The sequence below is a fragment of the Trichosurus vulpecula genome, chromosome 3, assembly GCF_011100635.1.
Source record: "Trichosurus vulpecula isolate mTriVul1 chromosome 3, mTriVul1.pri, whole genome shotgun sequence".
Taxonomy (NCBI): Eukaryota; Metazoa; Chordata; class Mammalia; order Diprotodontia; family Phalangeridae; genus Trichosurus; species Trichosurus vulpecula.
This window is the reverse complement of record NC_050575.1, coordinates 145104605-145127884: the sequence shown is the minus strand read 5'-3', so window position 1 is coordinate 145127884 and position 23280 is coordinate 145104605. Positions and strand designations below refer to the sequence as shown.

The 23280-nt window shown below is 39.5% G+C and overlaps 1 protein-coding gene across 1 annotated transcript in view; it reads left to right on the top strand.

Annotated features, from left to right (window-relative positions):
- The window catches only part of ABCC12 (ATP binding cassette subfamily C member 12), an 80976-nt gene that overhangs the window by 36025 nt on the left and 21671 nt on the right, over nucleotides 1-23280 (top strand). The window contains exons 14-22 of the mRNA XM_036751849.1: nucleotides 623-757; nucleotides 853-941; nucleotides 1016-1095; nucleotides 3351-3440; nucleotides 4153-4256; nucleotides 6677-6874; nucleotides 7686-7912; nucleotides 11437-11574; nucleotides 15048-15204. Of these exons, the coding sequence (XP_036607744.1) occupies nucleotides 623-757; nucleotides 853-941; nucleotides 1016-1095; nucleotides 3351-3440; nucleotides 4153-4256; nucleotides 6677-6874; nucleotides 7686-7912; nucleotides 11437-11574; nucleotides 15048-15204 (1218 nt within the window). The remainder of the gene's footprint in view (nucleotides 1-622; nucleotides 758-852; nucleotides 942-1015; nucleotides 1096-3350; nucleotides 3441-4152; nucleotides 4257-6676; nucleotides 6875-7685; nucleotides 7913-11436; nucleotides 11575-15047; nucleotides 15205-23280) is intronic.

The window sequence follows — 23280 nt, the reverse complement described above, 5'->3', positions numbered from 1 at the left end:
TCTAAATCCAGTCCTCATTCTGTTACATTACACTACCACAATACTTTGTAGAGTTTATTAATGTCATTTTCCAAGTTGCTATGGGATATTTGTAAAGAGTTTAGCACGGTGCCTGGCATACAGCAGATGATTAATAAATCATCATTCTCTTTCCCTACTGGAGTGGTTACATTGTTTGGGGTTGTAAATACTAATAATAATCACTGATATATGTACTTTTAAATTTTGTGAAGTACTTTACCTACAATGGTTCATTTGAACCTTTTGATAACCCTATGAGAAACAGATGACTACAGGTATTATTATCTCCCATTTTGCAGAACAGAAAGCTGAATTTCAAAAAGGTTAAGTGACTTGCCTATGGTCACACAGTTAGTACAAGAGGTGGGATCTTCCTGATTCCAAATCCCGATATCTCTCCACTATGCCATGCTGCCTCTCAATGCGGCTATGTGACCATTTTTATATTCACGGCATTTTCATGTCCCAAACTAAGGTGGACTGTGGAAGATACTTGGCCTATGGAAGAGACCATTTAACCCTGTCTTTTTCTTTGAATGAGTGGTTATACCTCCTGTCTTTCCAATGCATCATACCGTAGATTGCTTTTATATTTCTATAGTTTTTAGAATTCTGTGATGAAGTCGTTTTATTAGAAGATGGGGAGATTTGTGAAAAAGGAACTCACAAGGAACTCATGCTGAAACGTGGGCAATATGCAAGGATGATTCACAACCTTCGGGGATTGCAATTCAAGGTAACTTGCAATCTTTCCAAAAAGATACTTGGGAGGAGCTACGTATGGGTTTCTTTCCTTGGTAAATTTTAGGAGGAATTTTATTTTGTTCCCAGGATCCTGAAAACATTTACAATGAAGCAATGATGGAAGCCCAAAAGGAGAACCAGGGGGATCAAGCTGCCAAGGGAGAGGAAAATGCTGGTACAATCAGAATTAGGGTCTCAACTCTCTTATTGCTCATGGCTAGTGAATGGCTCCATAGCTGTCTTTATTTCTAATCCTAGCTTTGGCTCCACATGATGAAAAAGATGAAGGAAAAGAACCCGAGACAGATCTACACCCTCTAGACACAAAAGGTATGGTTTCATGCATTGTAATAGACATTTATAGAGAGTTTTTAGGTTTGCAAAGCAATTTAGATAGAATACTGATCCCAACAACAGCCCTGTAAGGCAAGTGCTACAGACATTACTTCTGTTTTGCAGATGTGGAAAAAAGGCTGAGGGAGGTTAGGTGACATTTCATGTCATCTAGTTTTTGAGGTAGGACTCAAACCCAGGTCTTCCCGATTCCAAGACCAGCATTCTTTAAGCTCTGCCACGCTGCACCATTCATTCACCGATGCATTCATTGTTTTTAAGTATTATCTATAGTAGCTTATAATAATGGCTCACATTTTTATAACACTTTATAGTTCAGGAAGTACTTTTCTTGACAATAGCCCAGTGATTTGGTGCAAGACTTATTATCATCCCTATTTTACAGATAACAACTATGTAGCCAGGAGAGGTTTCATGATTTCCCCATAGTTACACAGCTAATAAGTGGCAAAACCCAGACTCAAACTGACCTCTCTGACTCCAGGTCCTGTTATGTACACTCAAATGCTGAGCCTCAGGTATGCTGAGCCCCATGCTAAGCACTATGCCATGCTACCTCTCAATGCGGCTATGTGACCATTTTTATATTCATGGCATTTTCATGTCCCAAACTAAGGTGGACTGTGGAAGATACTAAAGAAACATCAGTCCCTACCCTTGAATGGGGAATCTTAATTCTGCAGACGTGTGAAACAATAAGAAAAAAAGCAGAGTTCATCTACCACAAACCAGACTGTATACAAAATGCTGAGGCAGTGTGGCGGGGTTGCCAACATGGGGGAGGAGCCATGAGCCCAAACCAGAGGATCACAAAAGGCTAGAGGTCACCTCATCTGGCTGCCCAGTAAGGCATCTGTAAAGTAATACAGAGGAAGAAAGTAAGGCTCGGCATGATTAGGTGACTTGCTCAAGGTCACACTAATTAGGGAATAAGAACTTTCTAACTCTCCAGACTCTCAATTCAGTATTTGTGCTACTACACCATGTTGCTCCTTTGGGAGATTTGGGAGCAGCTTGTCACAAACTTAAACAAATCCTTAAAAAAGGATGAAATAAAGGATAATTTTTCAAAGGTGAGGTTTTATGCCTCAGAAAAACATTAACTGAAAAACAATGCCTTCTAAGTGGAAAGTTTGTAATAGACACACGGCTGAGGAAAAGGACATTGTGTTGCCTTTGAGTGTTCCTGGGCCTTGGAGCAGGAGCCATTTGTCTCTTGCCACATGCTGGAGTGAAAGATGGGGTGGATGGCCCCAAAGGGGGCCTGCAATGAAAGATTCAATGAAACTGGCAGAAAGTGAATTAGGTGCCAGCACACTGGACATAAGAACGATTGGACCATCTCACCTCAACTCTCAAGGTCAAATGGTTACCCGTCCCTAGAGTTGTATTTTTTTTAAGCAGGTATTCTATTAGCCTCAAAATTACATGACCATCAACAGTCTATTTTACTGAAAACTAATGGGAAGGAAAAGGAAGGGAATGTAGAAGCTGATTCAAGAAACTGAGGCCTGCTACCTTTGGCATAAGAGCATTTTGTAGAATGTAGTTAAAGAGAAAAGAACACTAAGGATGTCCTAGGTAGTGCTAACGAGTTCATGAAAGAATTTGGTGAGTTTTTTTTAGCATTCTGAGCGGGCAGTCATTAGGACCTGCATGTATGAATCTTGAGACCTCTGAGAATTCTCCTTCATTTTGTTGCCCCAGAGAGAGGCATAATGTTCTTGAGTCCTGCTAAGTATGTTCAAAGGAATATAAAGGTTCTCAGCCAGTATATAATGGGGTCTCTATTCAGTGAGTTGCTCTTGAGCTATCAAAGTTTTTCTTCCCAGGGCACAGTCGGTATATCTATAGTGCACTCATCAGCCTGCCTGCCTCTGTGCCTTTTGCTTAGAGGAAGGAATTTGATTCCTGACTTCGCTTGGGTGTTGACCTTTTCATTTTGCTCTGTTGAGAAGTAGGAGGTGGGAAAAGGGCAACATAAGGGTACATTCAGACAGGGCTTCCAGGGCTCCCTTGCAGGCCGTATCTCTATTTTGTTTAACCTTATGTTTATGGACATGGTAGAGCCATTTTCTAAATGCACAGAAGCTGGAACAGGACTTAGGGTGACAGAGTGGTTGGGGCTGAGATTCTGTACAACTACTTGTTGTGTCCAACTAGAAGTCAGTTTGTGTATGGGGGTCTTATGTGCAGCCACTGACTATTGCCCTTTGTGTTTTTCTTGGCAGCTCCTACAAACCAACTCATTCAGACCGAAACATCCCGGGAAGGATTAGTGACCTGGAGGACATATCACACATACATTGAGGCTGCTGGAGGTCTGGTATAAAATGCCTTGGGTTTAATTTATGTTTAATTCTTTGTAAAATTGTTCAGTATACATCTTATGGTCTCTTTCAAAAACCACCTTTTACTAAGGCTGTTAATCAATGCCCTTCCTGAAATCTAAAGTCTGATGAATCTAGTATTTCGATGGAATCATTCTTTATCTCCAGTAATCTCCAGTATCTGCCAGTCCTTATTTTAGGGAAAAACGAGTGGGAACCAGGAGCCGACCAGCTTCACCTCCTGAAATGTAGTACTCTCGTCACCTAATGTGAAATAGTACCTGCTTTTGCAACAAAATCCCCACCACAAAGGAATGTGTCAAGCTTGAAGATGTAGAATCTCTGTTGCTTATAGTGTGTATTTTTTTCCTCCAGAGATCAGCATTCTATTTAAGAATTCTGAGTTTCCTCAATGAATGTACATTTTTGTAACACTCCAGTGCCATAGGCTTACAATCAGGATCAATTTTCCAATTGAAGGGAACAAATAAATCCAGGATGACAGTGCTTTGTGCACTGAATTTTACACGTGAGCCTCCTCATGTGAGGTGGTTCTTGATAGGTAGCTGTAATTGTATGAGCATTTAGAGACACTGCTTTGAACATTTTAACACCTACAAAATATCTGGATTCCAGGAAGACAGAAAAACTTGGTGTCTACCATATGAATAACTAGTTGGGGGATTTTCCCCTCCTCTTCCAGGGTATATACTGTCCATCTTCGTGGTATTTCTCTTCTTTCTGATGATTGGAAGTTCAGCCTTCAGCAACTTGTGGTTAGGCTACTGGCTGGATCAGGGATCTGGGGTAAGTTTCATTCACTTTATTTTTTAAAAGAAGTTTAAGTAATGATATCTTGCAGTTAGCCACCTTCACTCTCAATTCAGTAAATGCAAACATGCTTTTTAAGTCTTCAGTAACACTCAGAGACATAATTAGAAGTACCTTAAAGTGAGGCAAAAACAGTCCAGTGGGGAAGGGAAGCATTCAATCTTTGGGATAGTTACTCTAGAAGAGGTGGAGGTCTGACCCCTGTCCTCACTGAGACTGTGAGGGAAGGCAGGCCTTGTGAGTGGGGCACCACAGTGATGCAATCCTGAGGAGGGGTGGCAGGGTCTGCTACCCAAGCTTGTGAGGCAAGTAGCACAAACAGGGCACAGGAATACCCTTCAACACTTGGGGATGGCAGAAACCATGAGGAGGAAATATAACCTCCACAAAGTCAGTGACCTGGAGAAACCCCATGTGCCCTATGCTACTATGATCAAAACCAAGGGGGCCTCAAATTCAGATCCCAAACATCTGTTTTCCCAAGAAAGGGTCCTGCCAAAATGGGCAATTCATGTGAATTCAGAGGCCTGACTTGGAGCAAATCACTTCCCATTTTATGGGCCCCAGTTTTCCTCAATTAGCACAGTGAAATGGTTAAATCACATGATTTTCTGAGCTCTCTTATAGTAGAAAGAACACTAGATTAGGAATCAGTAGACCTAATTAGGGTTAGAGTCCCATCTCTGCTAATTACTATTATACTTCAGACAAATTATTTGTCCCCTCTGGGCATCAATTTTTCCTTAAGTAAAATGAATGGACTGGGCTGGGGGAATCTCTGGTACCCAAAGCGCTAAATTTCATGAACCAAAAGTGTTTTTAAGAAGAACCAATTTTTATAGGTTTTTAAATTTGGTCACAAATGGAAACACCCATTTACTTCCACCCTCTATAATACCCTCAGAAAGTGGTGTCTCCAGCTCAGGCAGGTAGGTGCCTGCTTCAAAGTACCCCTGTTCAGTTATTCTCCACTACTCCCTACTTCAGGTTTCTCTGTGGCAGCCACAGTGAAAATGTTGATCTGGTTGAACATGGACAAATGCCCCTAGCAGGCAGACATGCACTAAACCCCAAAGAACCTTTGGAACTGGACACATCCTAAAAATTTCTACCAAACTTTTGAAAGAGCAAATGAACCCACCTACCTAGAGATGACCCTTGGAAACAAAGACTTTTCATTCTTGGGGAAAGAGATTCCAAAAGTGATTGCATTTTCAACTTTCTAAAGGAGAGCTCTAAGATACCAGGAGAAGACCTTTAATTACTGGCAGTGATCTTAAAGACTTTCCAGAAGGCTAGAAAATACCCATGAGGATCTTGATGGCATCTTCTCTCTTTACCCTTACAAGAGCAACTTGGCTTATAATATCTCCATGTTCATGGCGGGTCCAAACGTAGAGTATGATAGAGTCTTCTTCCCAAGTTGGGTCCTTTATAAGTTATACTTTGAGGAAGGCACTGAGAGTTTTTCTTTATAAAAGGCTCATCCATCAGCCTCATAATTTCCATTCGTGTTATTACCATACGCAACAAAAACTTGTTTAGAAAATACCTGTGTTTGTTCCTTAATGGTCATGTGAATTTAAACACACAGCCCTGAGAAAAATTAAAAAGGCATTTCTAAGCAGGATATTATGTCTTCTTGGATTGCCATAGGAGAGCTACATTCTCACTTAAAAGAGATGGAGCTAGAAAGCAGTTTTGGGTCAAAATGAGAATCCCTTGAATCTATTTCACACATTTCTCATGAGGCTCAAAACACTTTGTGTATGTTACCTCCTTTTCTCTACTAGAAGTAGGCAGAGATATATGTCTTATTTTATAGATAGGAAAACTGAGACTCCAATATGCCAAGTGACTTCTCCAAAACCATTCACAGTAGTTAGTAGTGATGGGTACTCTGATACCCCATTCACCCTATGTTACTTTGAGGTGGTTTAAGCAATTTCACAACATACTCATTTTTACTTTGCTTTCTGAGTGCCAAACGCAGCCAGGATCATAGAGTTGCGGGAGGCCAAAGGGATGAATTCTGTTTTGGGCCTCCCTCAGCTATCCATCTACCCTTGTTCTCTAGTCCATTTACTTCTGCCTTTGAAATGAAAGATGTACAGTTGTTTGTGTGCTTTTCCCACTAAATGGCAGAACCTAATGAGACATATGCCCCTACACTGAGAAATGGTTGCCCTGGATTTCTGGTCCCCGAGACACAAACTCATTGGTAACGTAAAGTTGACTTTACGTTACCAGCAATAATTCAAGTTTTCAAAATCTATCCCATCCTCCTTTTCAGTTTCTCCCTGAAATGCTCCTTTAACCTCCCTTCCCTTATGTTGTCCAAAAGACAATTCAGATACATCACCCATTTCATGAGCTTCTTTGTTTTCTTTCCACAGATGGGCTGTAGGACTCATAATAATGAGACGCCTTGTCAGACTAGTGATATATTGGTGAATCCCAAGCAACACATTTACCAGTGGGTGTATGTGGCGAGTATGATGGCTGTGATCATTTTCAGCATCATAAAAGGATTTGTTTTCACCAAGACAACTCTAATGGCATCTTCCACATTACATGACCGGGTATTTGAAAAGGTAGGACAGAGTAGGGATTTTGCAAAATCAGGGATTTTCAGGGTGGGCAGGTGTTGTGGAAAATGGAAAACAAAAACTCACACCATGGGATTCACTGGATTGAGAGAGTCATAAGTCTTGGATCTGAGTCCTTGATCTACTATTTACTATCTGTGTAACCTCCCCGAGCTTTAGTTTCCCCATCTGTAAAAGAAAGATATTGGGAGGCATCTCTTCAAGAACTAACATTCTGACTCCCGTGTAGTATAACAGAGAGATTTGTAGTCAAGGGACCTGGAGTGCAAATCCTGCCTCAGCCACTAACTATCTGTGTGACGTCATTGAGCCACAGTTTCCTCAGCTATAAAATTAGAGGCTCGGGCTAGGCGACCTCTAAAATCTCTCCTCGATTGGGCAAGTTGCTTCACCTCTATGGACTTCACTTAGTTGCAAAGTGGAAGAGTTGGATTCTATGTTTCAGTTCTAGATCTATGACCCTGAGCTTGACAGCATGGGGTAGTGGGAAAACAAAGGCAAGCAACAAGAAAAACTGAACACAAACACTGGATGTGGAGTCAGAGGACCTGATTTCAAACCCTCATTCTGCTGCTCTCCGCCTATGTGACAATGGGTTAGTCACTCCCCACTCAGACTCTCAGTGTTCCCGTTGGTAAAATGCTGATGTGGGATGAAATGACCTCTTGGGTCTTTCCCAGCTCTCAGTCCTATGGCACAAATTCCAGCAAAGTGGTTTTGAGCCTGCTCAATGACCCTAGAATATTGCACCAAAGATCACTGCTCCATACAAATTCCTGTTTTTTTTCCCCCACAGATCTTAAAAAGCCCAATGAGTTTCTTTGACACAACTCCCACTGGCAGGCTAATGAACCGTTTTTCCAAGGACATGGATGAGCTGGATGTGAGGCTGCCGTTTCATGCTGAGAACTTTTTGCAGCAATTTTCTATGGTGTTATCTATTCTAGTTATATTAGCAGTGGTGTTCCCTGCTCTACTCTTTGTGCTGGCTGGTCTAGCTGTCATTTTCTACATTCTCTTACGGTAATTTGTTGATGCTACTGCTGGGTCTTTCTTAGAGGTGTGGTCAAAGATCCTTTGTCAGATTGCTACTGTGGTGACCATAAATGCTGCACGATATTTAAATATCTTTTTATTTTATCCAGGTTGTAGAATAAATTGATTTTTTTTGAGTTTCTGCCAAAGACAAGACATTTTCTGAAAGACGATCACTGCTTTTGAAGTCAGAACCAAGTTTCAGATGTCCTCCTCCTCCCCGCCCTCAGGAGCCCCTTGGTTCATGCCTCAGGGAGAGGAGGCAGCTGAGGACACCTCCAGATCTAGGAACTGGGAAAGTCCTTGCTCCTTCCAGGACCTCTGCTTTCTCCTCTGTAAAAGAGAGATAATATGATTCCCAAGAGTCCTCCCAGATCTAGCATTCTAATCTTTTATTGCTGTATAGATGAATTAACTTCTCTTTGAGAAAATACATCGGTTTGTCCAAAGATGGAGAGTCCTAATGAATCCTGCGTAGACTTGAGGATCTCACTGATGATGACTTGGGGCAGAAAGCCTTGGCAGAGGCAGACTAGAAGGAGAAGCATTAGGATGAGACCAAGTGAGGCATGGGAAAGCTAAAACAGTTTTCAGCTCTTCTCACTCTGATAGAGCTCTGAACTTGCTGGGCTCTTAGCTATGCTGCTTCCTAGCTGCGTGATTCTAGACAAGTCACTTAACATTTCTGGGCCTCATCTTTTCATCTGTAAAATGGGGATAATGATTATACTGCCTAACTCATAAGCATTGTTACCATCATGATCATTTATTTCTCTGGGCCACAGTTTTATCATTTGTAAAATGAGCAGATTGGACTAGGTGATCTCTAAAGTCCCTTTACAATTCTAACATTCTATTGTTCTATAGCACAGGTCATTCTCCACTCCCTAGCCCCCTCCTTCCACCTCGACTTTGCCAGACCAACTATCTCTACACCTTCATTGCTAAAAGTTAGCCAGAGGGAGTGAGGACACTGAAATGACATGACCCAGTAAGAACAATTTCAAGAACCACCAAAGCATCCCTTGATTGGGAAACATGAGAGTCTAATATGAGGCCACAAAATGGCCTAAATCAGATAATCTTTTCAAATATGGTTGACCCAACAGAAAGGAATCAGAGTGTAAGCCTCCAGGGTCCTAAGACTTCTAACTGATAAACCTAGGGAAAAAGGAATACTTCAGAAGGTGCAGGCTTTCAAACACTTAGTTCTTAGCAACCTAAAGACTCTAATTCAGCCTAACTGCAACACATCTATCTCCCTTCTCTTTCCCTTCCCATGGCAGAGGCATGCAGAAGTACTTTTTGTTAGCATCTCTCATTATAAGTCATTATAGAGTGCTTAGGAATTATCTTCAAAGACCAGCCTCAATTTACTGTTAAAGAATGTAGGAATGAAATGCCAGTGGAACCTACTCTAGATTGTGTCTTGGTATTTTGGGGAGCTAAGAATTTCAGATTGATCTTGCATAGTTTTCCTGAGCTTAGTTTATTTTAATTCCATTTTCATATTGGAGAAAGTCTGATGTCAGAATCCGTCAATTCCTGCACTATAACTTCATGTTATCCTAAGGGTAAATGACTATATCATTGACTGTGGCCAACCAAATAAGACCTGCCCCTTTTAAAGGAGAGAAATAATGGGATCTTCAGAAAAGTCTTGCTGTCAGTTTCAGGCCATTTCTCTATTCCTTCCCATGGCTCCTATATATTTACCTGTGTCCTACTCAATATTTAGATATATCACACAGAATTACTGCCATGGCTTCAGTATGGTTTTCACAAACACTCCAGTATGCAGTTAAACAGATGTTCTATACACCCAAAGTCTTATGCTAATGCCAAGACATAAGATACTTACCTTATAAGAGCTGTAGAACTGTAGTTATAGGGCTAGTCTAGATGTCACATATTTTACCACCAGTACTGTGGGTATATACTGCCTTGTAGCTTAAATATGTAGGTTGATTATAATCACTGCTATAGAGGGAAGACAGCCTGGTATGGTGGATAGAACTTTGAATTTGGAGTCAGAAGAAGTGAATTCACATTCTGGTTCTGACATTTATTAGCTCTGTGGCCCTAGGAAAATCACTTTACTTTTCTGAGTCACAGGAAAGAGTAGTCTTTACACTAGAAGAGGATTTCACTTAATAGGGTACAGGACATTAACCTGACATTAGGAAAAAGCTCTCCTGAAGAGAACTTCAGTAAAGCTAGACTGATACACTCCATTAAAAAATACCTCAAAGGACCAAGCAATTTTTGCATCAGTTGCCCCGGTCTTTCTGGTATTGACATAAGATTATTGGATTACAGGATTTAAAACTGTAAGGAATCCTGGAGATCATTTAGTTCAATCCTTTCATTTTACAGATGGGGAAACTGAGGCCCAGAGGAGATAAATGGTTTGCCTAACATCACACAGACATTGAGTGGAAAAGACAGGGTTCTAACCCAAGTCATCTAACTCCAAATCCAGGGAGGTGTCTGATACCCAAGGCAGACAACAAAGCCTAGATATAGAAGACTTGGCTGACAGGTTATAAACATCTTGATGGAGACTGGAAAATTTAGATAAACTTCTCAGTCACTGACTGAACTGTTTGATTTTTGTGTAGGTGTTTGCCGCTGTACAGCAAGGGTAAAACAGTTGGCAGCCTCAAAAAAAGAGCAACAAAGTGAACCTAAAGTTTGGTGTTTCTACTGCCTCTGCAAAGCAGACTAAGTCAACCAATAATGAATATTTTTGTTTGGAGAAGAACTGTAGTTTTATTAGTTTCGTGCACAAATTGTAAAATTTAAGTGCTGAAGTTTTGTCAAGAAAGGGGTCCTGCCAGGTCCATTTTTAATGAACAGATAACACTCATCTGTAACAAGGGACACTCCATGGCACTAGATTTAGGAACGGAGGACTTGGGGCTAGAAGCTCAACTCTGCTACTTGCTGGCTGAGTGATCTTGGGCAAGTCACTTACACTCATACTCTCTTGACCTCAGTTTCCCCCTCAGTGAAATGAAGGTGCTAGACAAATTGAAGACCAAGGTGTCTCCTGGCTCTGAAGCCCACAATGATGCTAAATGCTTGAAAACTGTTAATACTTTAAGGTTTACAAACAGATTTTCCTTAACAATCTGATGAGGGACCTACTGCCAGGACCATTATTCCCATTTCATAGATGAAGAAACAAAGTCTGCTATTAATTTGCTTAGGTTTCTTCCCCCCGCCTCTCAAAGCTATTAGACTACAAGAAAAATTTGCCTGAATTATCCCATATCCTTTGGGATATTAGAAGTCAGGTCCTGCCTGAATTATTCCTAACTCCTTGGGATAGGAATTGAGTCTTGGATCTTTTGTCTAAATTTAGTTTTAGCTGCAAACGTAGAGGTTGAAATAAGTTAGTCCTCAGGATCCCCCATGTAAACATGAGCTCTTCCAGGTGGTGGTCACTTACTGATGAGGCTCCTGGTGCCCCTACACACAGCCCTCCTTGCTTGTCTGCTTTCTTGCAGAATTTTCCACAGAGGAATCCAAGAGCTGAAGAGTGTGGAAAACATCAGTCGTTCTCCTTGGTTCTCTCACATCACCTCCTCCATGCAAGGTCTGGGCATCATTCATGCCTATAATAAAAAGGAAGAATTTATCAGCAAGTAAGCACCAAACAGTGCCCTGGAGTGGTCTCAGCATTGCATCTGTCAGCTTGTTAATAGGAACAAATGACACTTCAGCCCCCAGTTCTTCACTTCTATCTGTGCAAAGGGCTTTGACCTTCTATAGCACTTATATAGCAGATGCCCCCAAAACCCCTGGCTCAGGGATTAAATGACAGCCTGGGGCAGTGTTAAATGACTGGGTCACTAATTTCTCAAATAGCCCAATGTTTCCACAGGCAGTCTAGAGTTTTAACCATACCAGTACTATATCTAAGGAGACCCTCTTCTTGCATTGAGCCAGCCCTTAGTGAAACTGGGTCCTTGGGGCAATTTACCTTTGACAGCATCCTACCTCCAGGTCTAGCACCCTTTTCCCCCCTTTCTGTTGTTTTCAAATCTTTGCTTTGGCCCCTCTTATGTGACCCACTCCTACAGGGCTAATTATAAAGGGATCTCGTAAAGGAGTCTGCAAAGCCATAGCTGATAAAGGCCTGAAGTTTTACAAATCTCCCTGGAAGGTATATTTAAGTAGACCAGGCTAGGAGACTAAAAAGCTTAATTATCCCAGGAATGAATCCCTTTAAAGGATGCCAAAGCCAGTCCTGGGGCTTTAGGGCTCCCTGACCTGTGAGCTTCTTCTCAAGGTACCTTGCCTTCAACCCTACAGCTCTTTCACCTCACACTCTTTACAGAACTCCCCTGATCCCCAAACTCCAAATTAAAGTCTCAAGCCTACTGGACCTTCCTGGTCCCTGAGCCACCTTGATTCACTGAGTTAAGCTCTAAGCTCCAAGCTCCAAGCTCTAAACATATGATTCTATGAATCTCAATAACATATCAAAGTTAAGGCAAATAAGTACACATAGAAGAAATCTACTTAGACCTTAAATTATTCTAGATTAAAGTTCACCCAATATCTAGCCTGAGCAGCCTGATTCTCTTTATACTGAGCATCATGAGGACTGTAGACAAAAAGAAGCCTTGGCATTCACCAACTTGGGCTCTCTGGATGAGGTTCATTGGTTCATTCTTGCAGGCCCATGTTCACTACCAGCCAAAGAAGAACTCCCTTGATGGTGGTCTTGTGGTGTTTCGCCTCAGTACCAAATAACCACTAAACTAGCTATTTAACTTCACACCCCCTTTCCAACCTAACCAAGGGACACGCAAGGAAATTCCAGCAGGTAAATAAAATAGTTCCCATTACCTTAAAACTGAAATATTCAACCCAACATGTTCATAAAAGATAATCATATTCTTTACTAATGTTAATGGTGGAATTTTAGGTATTGTCATAGGCAGTGAAGGAGATATTTAAAGGAAAGTGACCCTGCTTAGTGTCACCTTAAATTGAAAGAAATAGGCAGACACCTCTATATACCACCTGCACATATATCAGGACTAGATTACATTGAGTTCTTCAGACAAAGCAGTCTTTAGTGTCTATTGAAGTTAATTTACTGTCTCACACAGGGATGAAATGCTTCTATACAAACCAAATCTTTCAGATTCTTGAGGATTCTTCCATTTAATCCAGAGGTTTCTTTATAGCCATAAAATGCTTTTAACCCTGAGTTTCCAGAAGAGTTGAAGATTAGTACCCTGAGAAACAGCCCCTTTTCCTGTATTTTGTGGGCTCCTGCAGAAAGGGCTTAAAGTAGTGTTTCTCTTCCCAAACAATAAATTAGACTCCATACAATATCAGTGTTCTCTTCTGCAAAATGCTCAACCCCTCCCCACCCCATGCCTCAATACTTCTTTAAGCTGGTGTGGGGGTAAGGGAGGGGAAGAACCAGAAGCCAGAAGGATGAAAGAGCTGGGAGAAGGGGGGTAAAGTATCCAAATTTTCATGGTTTTTTTTTTAAGAATAAGGACCTTTGGAGGCAAAAGTTTTGTAGACCCATAAAAAATTACAAAAGATACATGCATTAACTGACAATTGGGAATCACTAATATAGGGTTTATTACTGATTACTTCTGAGCTTCCTCAGTAGGAAGTTCGTTTATTGGCAACCTCCACGCTGACCAAAGATTCTTTTCTTAAAGGACTAAGCTATTTCAAATCCTGATTCTAATTGTCTTTTATCCTAGAATTTGAAACAAAGATCAAACTGAAATTTTTACCACAGCTAGTATTATACATTATCGGTTTGGCTAAAGATATTACCAGTCATACAACCTTAAAATTTTTTTAATTAATTTAAATTTTTAAAAAAACTGCATAAAGCCCAAGTGTCCCTATATCACCCAGGCTGGATGTAGGCTATATTTAGTCCTGGTCCCATTCTGATTAGCACAGAAGCTTTGACCCACTCTGTTTCCAACTTGGATCAGTTTGCCATCCCTAACCCCGACCCCTCTTTAGGGAATCTGGTGGCCTGAGCCACTTAGACACCCACCTCAAGGGATAAGCCAAGCTTTAGCCTTCCCCAGTAGCAAGGATTACAGGCATGCATCGCCAGGCTTGGCCATACAGTCTAAAACAGTTCTATTTTGTATTAGAGGGAAGAGAGAAATGCAGTTATCCACACAATCATTCATGTCAAACACTTAGATTAAACCTTTGACTTCCTAAAATATTTTCTGCCAAGTTTTCTGATGAAAGAGGCTTAAAGAATACCATGCCCCCCATATCTTCCCAATAAACACTAACTGATGAGTTGCCTTGTCAAGAATTTATCTCATATCATACACTTCTAAAGGGGTTTGAATTCTAATAGGCTGCATCAGGAAATATTCCCAATTTGAACCCCAGATGGTGATTCTGTATCTTGTGAAACTAACCACAAAGATAATGCTTCTGGCTTCCTAGTCTGTCAACTGAATTTTTGGAATTTATATCAGTACAAAAGAAACATCATAGCAGTTGGAAGATTTTTTTTTTACTAAACAATGGAGAAAAAAAGCTAGAAGAGAAAAGAGGCAGTTACTGCAAAGCTAATCAAAAGACCAGTCTGGGGATACTTAAAAACATGGGGTATTGATGGCTGCCTACATTATATGACAGCATTATTTTTTTAAGAGGGATGGGCTTTCTCACAACATGTGTTAACAAAAACCCAGCATGGTCTAAAGATTTTAAAAAGCATAGAAATGGAATCATAGAGTCTTAGAGTTGGAAGGGACTGTAGAGGCCATCTAACATGGACTACATGCTAGCCGAATTTCCCTCCACAATATCCACTTGAAAACTACAGTGGGGAAGCCCTCCCTATCCCCAAGCAGCCTGTTCCACTTTTGGACAGCCCTAATGACAAAGAGGTAGCTAACTGCTGCATTTTGGTAGAGGACCATGAAATAACAGTGTTTTTCACCATATGGAAAATGCTTTATGCTCCTAGTCTTAAGCATGTGTTTGCAGATGTTTTTTAAAAAGTATGTTTAAATAATCTAAGTTCTCTATTTTAAGCTTCTCTTTATTTAAATTCTCTTTATTTCAGGTTTAAGATATTAAATGATGAAAATTCTAGTCACCTGCTGTATTTTAATTGTGCACTCCGGTGGTTTGCACTAAGAACAGATATCCTCATGAATCTGGTCACTTTCATTGTGGCTACATTGGTGGCTCTGAGTTACTCTTCAATCAGTGCTTCATCCAAAGGTTTATCCTTGACCTACATCATCCAGGTAACATCTGACCTGAGGATGGGCATTACTTAGATGCTTTGATATACATTAAGGTAGAGAAGGTCCTTTGTCGCACTCTTCCCTTTGCCTGGTATCTACAATTGTTCTTGCTTAAGGAAATGAGCTCAGTCCATTGACGCTCAGTTGTCTCCTTTCATTGGTTCAAAAGCGGAATCCCCCAATCTTGTCAAATCCAGGTTTTCTATTAGTATCATTAGTTTTCCAAAAAGGATGGATGGTCTTTGCATTGCCACAAAGTAACAGTAAATTTCACACTTGCTGAAATCTATGGAAATGTTTCCTTTTTGTCTTGATCACTGATTTAATTGAGAATTAATTCCTTTTTTAAAAGTACTCGAGACTTGTAAGAGAGGTTGCAAATTGGCCTTAAATTCTTGGCTTTGTCAAAGTGACAAAATAAAGGAGGAAAGAAAGAAGGGAGGAAGGAAGGGAAGGTAGAAGGAAAGAAAGAAAGAAATAAGAAGGAAGGAGGGAAGGAAGGAAGTATTTATTAAGTGCCTACTGAGTTCCAAACACCATGCTAAAGTGCTTTAACAATATTATCTCCTTTGATCTTCATAACAACCGAGTGAGATAGATGCTATTATTATTATCTCCATTTTGCATTTGAGTAAACTGAGGCAAACAAAGGTTAAGTGACTTGCCTAGGGTCACATAGCCAGTAAGTGTCTAAGGTCCCATTTGAAACCAGGTCTTTCTGACTCCAGGCCCAACACCCCATCTACTCTACCAGTATATAAATTTAACCCAAATTGAAATCAGAGAAGAAAATAAAATTAGTATTTCTCAAGAATCTACTGTGTAGGAATAACAAAAAAGTAGGATACAGCCTCTGCCCTTGGGATACTTGTAATTTAGTAGAAAGAAAAAATATGTGGATATATGCATATGTACACACACATATGTGTACACATACAAGTGTACATATATGTACACATATGTGTATGCATAAACACAACTGAATATTTTTACAAATACTTGTTTATACATACACACATATATAATCTAGAAAATATAATTGAGTGCTAGGTGGTATGGTGTAGACTATGCATGCTACTGAAATTCTTACGAGGAAAAAATTTTTCTGATTTGCAATAATTAAGAAAGGCTCGATCCATACCATCATTTTTATCAATGACTTGGATGAAAGCATAAGCAGCATGCTTATCAAATGGTGAAGGTAGATTTGATTTGACCTTTGAAGAATGAATAGGGATTGGATTGGCAAAGAGAAAGGGGAGAATGTATAAGTCGGGGATGTATAGTATGAGCCAAATAATGAGAATTAACCTTTTTCAGTTGAGGTGGGAAGGGAACGACATGTACATTTTCATTACCAAATCAGTGTTCATGTTGGGAAAAAGCAGGAAACTGGTTGGACAATGGGGGACCAAATTAAAGATGTGCCAGGGTAATGAGTTTGATGTAATAAGCAACATACGGCCATTTTAGATTCTTGTGCATGGGAAGCAATAATTTATTCAAAATAGAGCTTTAAGAAGTTGAATCTGATGGTTGTAGAGAATGTGGACTGGAGAGGAAAGAAAACAGATCATTTAGGAAACTATTGCAGAAATCTCAATGTACAGTGATAATGGCCTATATTTGGGGGTACTGAAGTAGAAATGGAGAAAGAAGAAAAAAATCTGAGACATGAAAGAAAAATCTCTGATTTTGGCAAATAATGAATAATTAATTGCTGAAGTAGAAATGATGGTAACTGTGATGAACTGATTAGTCTTAGAATTTGTAATAGAGAGGAAAATTTGACATTGTCATATATGCGCCCAAGATTTTAATAAAATAGATGTCAAATTATTAGAGAATGGATAGATATGATCCCCTGGCATAAAACTTCACAGGAAAAGTTAGCCCAATAGGGATTCTCAGTGCAACTCTGAAGATACAAAGACAGACAATTCTGATAAGCAAGAAAAGGGGACACTGTCTGAAAAGGCACAACCCGTGGATACACAAGGAACTCATCAGCCATTTTATATTTTTTTTAAAAAGACACATGTAGAAGATGGAAGTAAGATCAGTCAAAGGCAGATGAATACAGAATCATAGCATGGAACTACCAAAATAGAGTCAGGTGTATTTGGGCTAGGAACAAGCTAATGTTGCTGGGGAATGCTGACAGCAGAAAGATGCTTTTTATTTTTAATGATGGTGGAGTTAATAGGAAGATCAAAGAAAGAATGGGACTACTACTCAAGGAGGTGGGGATGGAATAAAGGAAAAGGTACGAGATAAAGAAGGAAAAACTACTCAAATCTAATTTTGCTTGTTTTCCCTTCTAAGGAGAATGATCTTCACATTAAGAAGAAAAGAATAAAAATGGTTAACAAGGATTTTTGAAACTCAAGATAAGTGAGCAGATAATAAGAGATCACCTAACTACTCTCAATTAATTTAAATGAACAGGTCTAGACAAACTACATAGCAGGATTCTAGAAGAACTGGTAGACGTTATTACTGAGGCATTGTCAATGACCCAAGAAAGACTGGCAAAAACTGGGGAGATGCTACAGGACAAGAGAAGGGCAAATACACTGATTGTTTTTTAGCAGAGAGGGTGGAGTCTATAAACTACTAGCTTGTAATGATGCCTTCAGTTCTTGGCAAAATTCTATATTATCTTATTGAAAGGATTTTTTGAGCATTTAAACAGAGAAGGTAGTGATTTGAGCAGACATAGCTATCAAGAACAGGTCATGACATCCCTCCTTTTCTTCCTTCCTTCCTTCCTTCCTTCCTTCCTAACTTTCTTTATAGGGTAATGCCATGAATATAGTATACTTACATTTCTTAGCAAAACATTAGAAAAAATTATCTCACACTTTCCTTGTGAACAAGACGAAGAGAAGTGGGCTATTCAATATTAAGTGTATTCAGAACTGGACCCCAAAACTCCTCTTTTGGAGAGAGGTCTCTACTGGTGTATCTCAATGACTTGTCTGTGCTATTTAATATTTTTATCAGTGGCTTTGATGAAGGCATCGGTAGCACGCTTAGCAAATGTGCAATAGATATAAAGCCAGGAAGGAGAGCTAACAGATGACAGAATCATGATACAAAAAAACTCTGACAAGTTAGAGTGATATGTTGAATCTAATAAGATAAATATAAGAACAATAAATATAAAGTCTCACACTTGAGGTGAAAACGAAATCAACTTCTCAAGTATAATGTGATGTGCTGTCTAGATAAGAGGTCCTGTGAAAAAGATCTGGGGGTTTTAGTGGACTACAAGCTCAAAATGAGTAAACTGTATGACACATAAGCCAGAAAAAGCCAGGGTGACCTCTAAGTGAGGAGTAATGATAGAACAGGGGAGGTGATAGTACCAATGCCATCTGCCCTTTCAGGACATATCCGGAGTACTGTCTTCAGCTCTGGGCACTACAGTTTAGGAAAGACAATGACAAGTTATAAGACAACCAGCTGAGGGTACCCAGGATGGTAAAGGGACTGAAGACCATTCAATCTAACTGAATTCAACAAACATTTATCAAGTGCCTACTATATGTCAGGGATTAGGTATACAAAGACAAAAACAAAATAGTATTTAACCTCAAGGAACTTAATATTCTACACTTTATTCTGTCATCCAATTTTTCTCCTGAACATCAGGCCCATATCACTAACTGCCTACTGGATATGTCTACCTGTGTTTCCCATTGTCATTTCAAACTTAACATGTATAAACTGGGACTCCCATTATCTTTCCCCCTAAACTTGCTGCTCCTCAAAATTTCCCTATTTTTGCTATCACTGACTCTTTGTCTCCTTCTTCCTCCACATTCAATCTGTTGCTGACTCTTTCTGAATTTAACCTCTAGAAAATCTTTCACATTTGCTCCCTAGCTCTTCATTCAAACATCTACTACCTTAGTTTAGGGCTCCTCCACCTCTCACCTGGACTACTTTAATAGCCTCTTAGTTAATCTCTTAACTTCCCTCTTCCCCTTCTACTCTACTCATAACTTCTATGTTGAAACATAGCTACTAGGATAAACCTCCCAAGACACATTTGACAATGCATGACATTACATCATTCAAAAACTTTCAATGGCTTCCCATTTCCTCTAATCTGAAACATGAACTCCTCAGCCTGGTACTTAAAGTCCTCAATCTGTCCAGCTTTCCCCTGTTACTTTTCTTTATGATCTGGTCAACCTGTATTACTGTTTTCCAAACTCCGTGTTCCATGTCCTACCTCCATGCATTTGCCCGCGTAGTTCCCCACACCTGGAAAGTATTCCCTCCTCATCATCAATTGAAAGAGTCTTTTTTTCCTTCAAGACTAAATTTTTATATCTCCTACATTGGGAAGTCTTTCTTGCAATACTCTCTCCCTCTCTCCTCAAACTGTTTTATATTTGCTTATCTGTGTACATCAGAGGTGTCAAACTCAATGTCTGTAACTTCCTAGTGTGACTGGAACCAGATTAAAATGTAACTGGGAAATGTTTAACAAAAAAGTAAAAATACAACATAGATAATGTTAATTTGTGCTTTTCTAAGTCAATACGCAGTATAGGGATCAATTTCTATTTGTTTGACACCACTGCTGCGTATATTGCTCCCACTAGTAGAATATAAGCCCTTTGATTGTAAGAACTATTTAATTTTTGTCTTTGCATTTGCCAGAGTCTAATGCAGTGCATTGAACATAGAAAATATTTTTAATTTATTGAAATAATAATAACAGCAAATATCTATATAGGGCTTACTATGTACCAGGCATTGTGATAAACACTTTACAATAGTTATTTCATTTGAAACTCACAACAACCCTAGGAGGTGTTATTATACTCGTCTGACAGTTGAAGAAATTGAGGCAAATAGAATGACTGGCCCAGGATCACACAGGTAGCAACTGTTTGAAATTGGGTTGGAGCTCACATCTTCCTGATTCCAGGCCAGAAACTCTATCCACTGGGTAACCTAGTGTCTGATAAATTGAACTGAACAGGTATTGGACAAAGTCATTAAGAAAATTTAACTTGGAAAAAACATAAATTTGGAGGAGGGAAATAGGAATGGCGACCCTCTCCAAATACCTAAAGGGTAAGAAGGTTGGAAGTACTAGTTTTTTTTATTTTTATTTCACTGCTTTGTATAACTAGGAATGACCACAGTCACCCATGAATGATGAAAAACACCAAATGGTCCTTTTGTGTGACTTTCTTTTGCTTCTGCAATGACTGGCTCAGTAGTGAGAAGGGAGAAAGGGGGTGCTAAAAATCACAAAGTTTTCAGATCATCTGAAAAATTAACTTAGCTGTTGATACTCCAAATCTGATGTCCTTGTCTAATGAACAAGTGAATATGCTAATTTAAAAGCTGAATTGTGTCAGTTTTTACATCCTTGTTATAATTGAAGCCAGAAGAGGAAATTCGTAATGTAATGGAAGGTTGTCTCACAGGTTCATCTCTTGAAGGCAACTAAAGGAATTGGCAGGACTGGTTTTATCATGTACACCAAGGCAACAGGAAGCATCATTTCATGGGACACTTGGTCATATTTTTATTGCAGTGCTGATGAAAATATTTTTTACAAAAATACTACCCCCTAAATAACTGCAGTCTTTGAACTAACATTGGCTACAAAGAAAGAAGACATAGTAGAGGAAGTCTGTGAAGAATTTGGTAAAACTCTCCAAGGGTAAGAATAAGCCAAGGATGGTGAAAAATATATTGGAAAATATTGGTCAAGAATAAGTAATGCTAAAGGTCAAAGATTTGTAAGCTACACAGGAGCCTTACACCTCTATATCATGAATATTTTCAGAAAAGAATTGGAAAGTGCTGGTGATGGTGACCACCACATAACATAGAAAATGAAAGTGATTATATTTTAACAGTCATGACTGTTAAATGACTCATTACTGATGTGCGAGCCAACCCTGAATCAGCCTCTAGGCATATCTAATTTGCTAGAGCAAAGATAAAAATGAATATAAAGCTTGAATAAAAAGGAGAAAAAATATGGCACATAATTAAAACAACTTGAACTTATAAACTATATTTAAAATAAGTTATGCCAAAGTATGGGATGTGGACAGAAGAAAAGACACCACCACCAATTACAACAACTTTGTACAGAAGTTCAATGAATGTAAATCAAATCTAACAATAGATCAAATGAGTTTAAAGAACAATCAGTCAAAACACATTTATTGCTTACTGTACTCTAGGCATTGTGCTCAGCAGTGTGAACACAAAGACAAAACTGAAACAGTTTTGCCCACTAGGAACTTAAATTCTAAAGAACTTGTAACATATAGTATATGCAATATATAATATATACAAAATAAATACAAGATGGTTTTGGGTGGGAGTGAAATACCATTTGAAAGTATCAGGAAAAGCTTCTCGTAGAAATTGTTGCTTGAATTGAGTCTTAAAGGAAACAATGGAATCCAAGAAGGAAATATAATCCAGGAATGAAGGCCAGCCAGTGCGAAGTACAGAAATGACAGTGTATGAAGTACGCTAAGATGATTGAATCACAGAGGGGATTGGAGAAATGTTTAAGGAGAAAGCAAAGGCAGAAAGGGATCAACTTGTGAAGAGGTCAAAATGCCAAAGAGGAGATTATTTGACCCCGGAGGTGATAAGGCAACAGTGATTTTTATTGATTGGGGGAGAGCTACGTGATCAGATCTGTACTTTAAGAAAATCACTCTGGCTGCAATATGGAAGACAGATTGGAGTAGGGGAAAAGGTTGATGTGGGAAGACAGAACAGAAAACTATTGCAGCAATCCAAGCAAGAGAGGATGAGGGACTCCACTAAGGTCTTGCATATATGAGTGGGGACTTAGGCAGTTTCTATGGGGATGGAGATAACAAGATTCGCCAGCTGAATTAGATGTGTGGGATGAAAGATAGTGAGAAATTGAAGATAATACAAAAGTTGCAAGCCTAGATAAATGAGAAGATGATGATGCCCTCAATAGCAGTAGGGAAGTTCCAAAGAAGGGCAGATTTTGGAGAAAGACAGTGAATTCTGTTTTGGACATACTGAGTTTGAGATGCTTTTTGGACCTTCAGCTTGAAATGTCCATTGGGAAGTTTGTGATGTTAAGACTGGAAATCAGGAGAGCTATTAAGGTTGGATAGATAATATACAGATCTATGAGGCATCTGCATAGAGACTGTAACTGCATCCATAAGAGCTGATGAGGTCACCAAGTGAAAGAATGAGGGACCATGCCTACCTTAGTGGGCATGACATAAATGAAGAATAAGAAAAGGAGACTGAAAAGTATTAAGATGGGTAGGAGGAGAACGAGGAGAGAGCAGTGTCATGCAAACTGAGAAAAGAGAGAGTATCTAGGAGGAAACTGTGATGAACAATGTCAAATGCTGTGAGAGGTTTAAAAAAAGATCACTGAGAAGTTCATTAGATTTATTAAGAGCTGACCAGTAACTCTGGAGAGCAGTTTCAGTTGAATGACAAAGTCATAAGATAGATTAAAGGCATAAAAGAGTGAGAGGATAGGAAGTGGAAGTATGATATGTAAATGACTTTGTCAAAGAGTTTGGCTGAGAAAGAGGAAAGCTATAGAATGACAGGTAGCAAAGATGGTGGGATCTAATGAGGGTTTTTTAAGGATGAGGAAAGACTGAGACCAGTTTTTAGGCAGTAGGAAAAGAACCATAGAAAGAGATTGAAGATTTGAGGATGACAGTGGGGACAATCTACTGGAAAGGACAGGAGGGAGGTGATCAAGAGAAAAGGAGGTGGCCTTGGAGATGAGGAGGACTAACTGTTCATCAGAGACTGAAGGAAAGGAAGAAATGGTACAGGGTGATATCAAGGGGTTATGAGGTAAAGAAATAGTACTGTCAGTGCTTTAGTCACCTGACTTTATGCCAAGCCAAGATATGGCAGCCAAGGGGAACAGTGATTTAGGACAGAAATGTCAAACATGAGGCCTGCAGCCTGCAACCAAACCAGATTAAAATGTAATCAGGAAATATTTAACAAAATAAATAAAAATACAATAAAATCCATCTCCACCCCACCGCTGCCATGTTT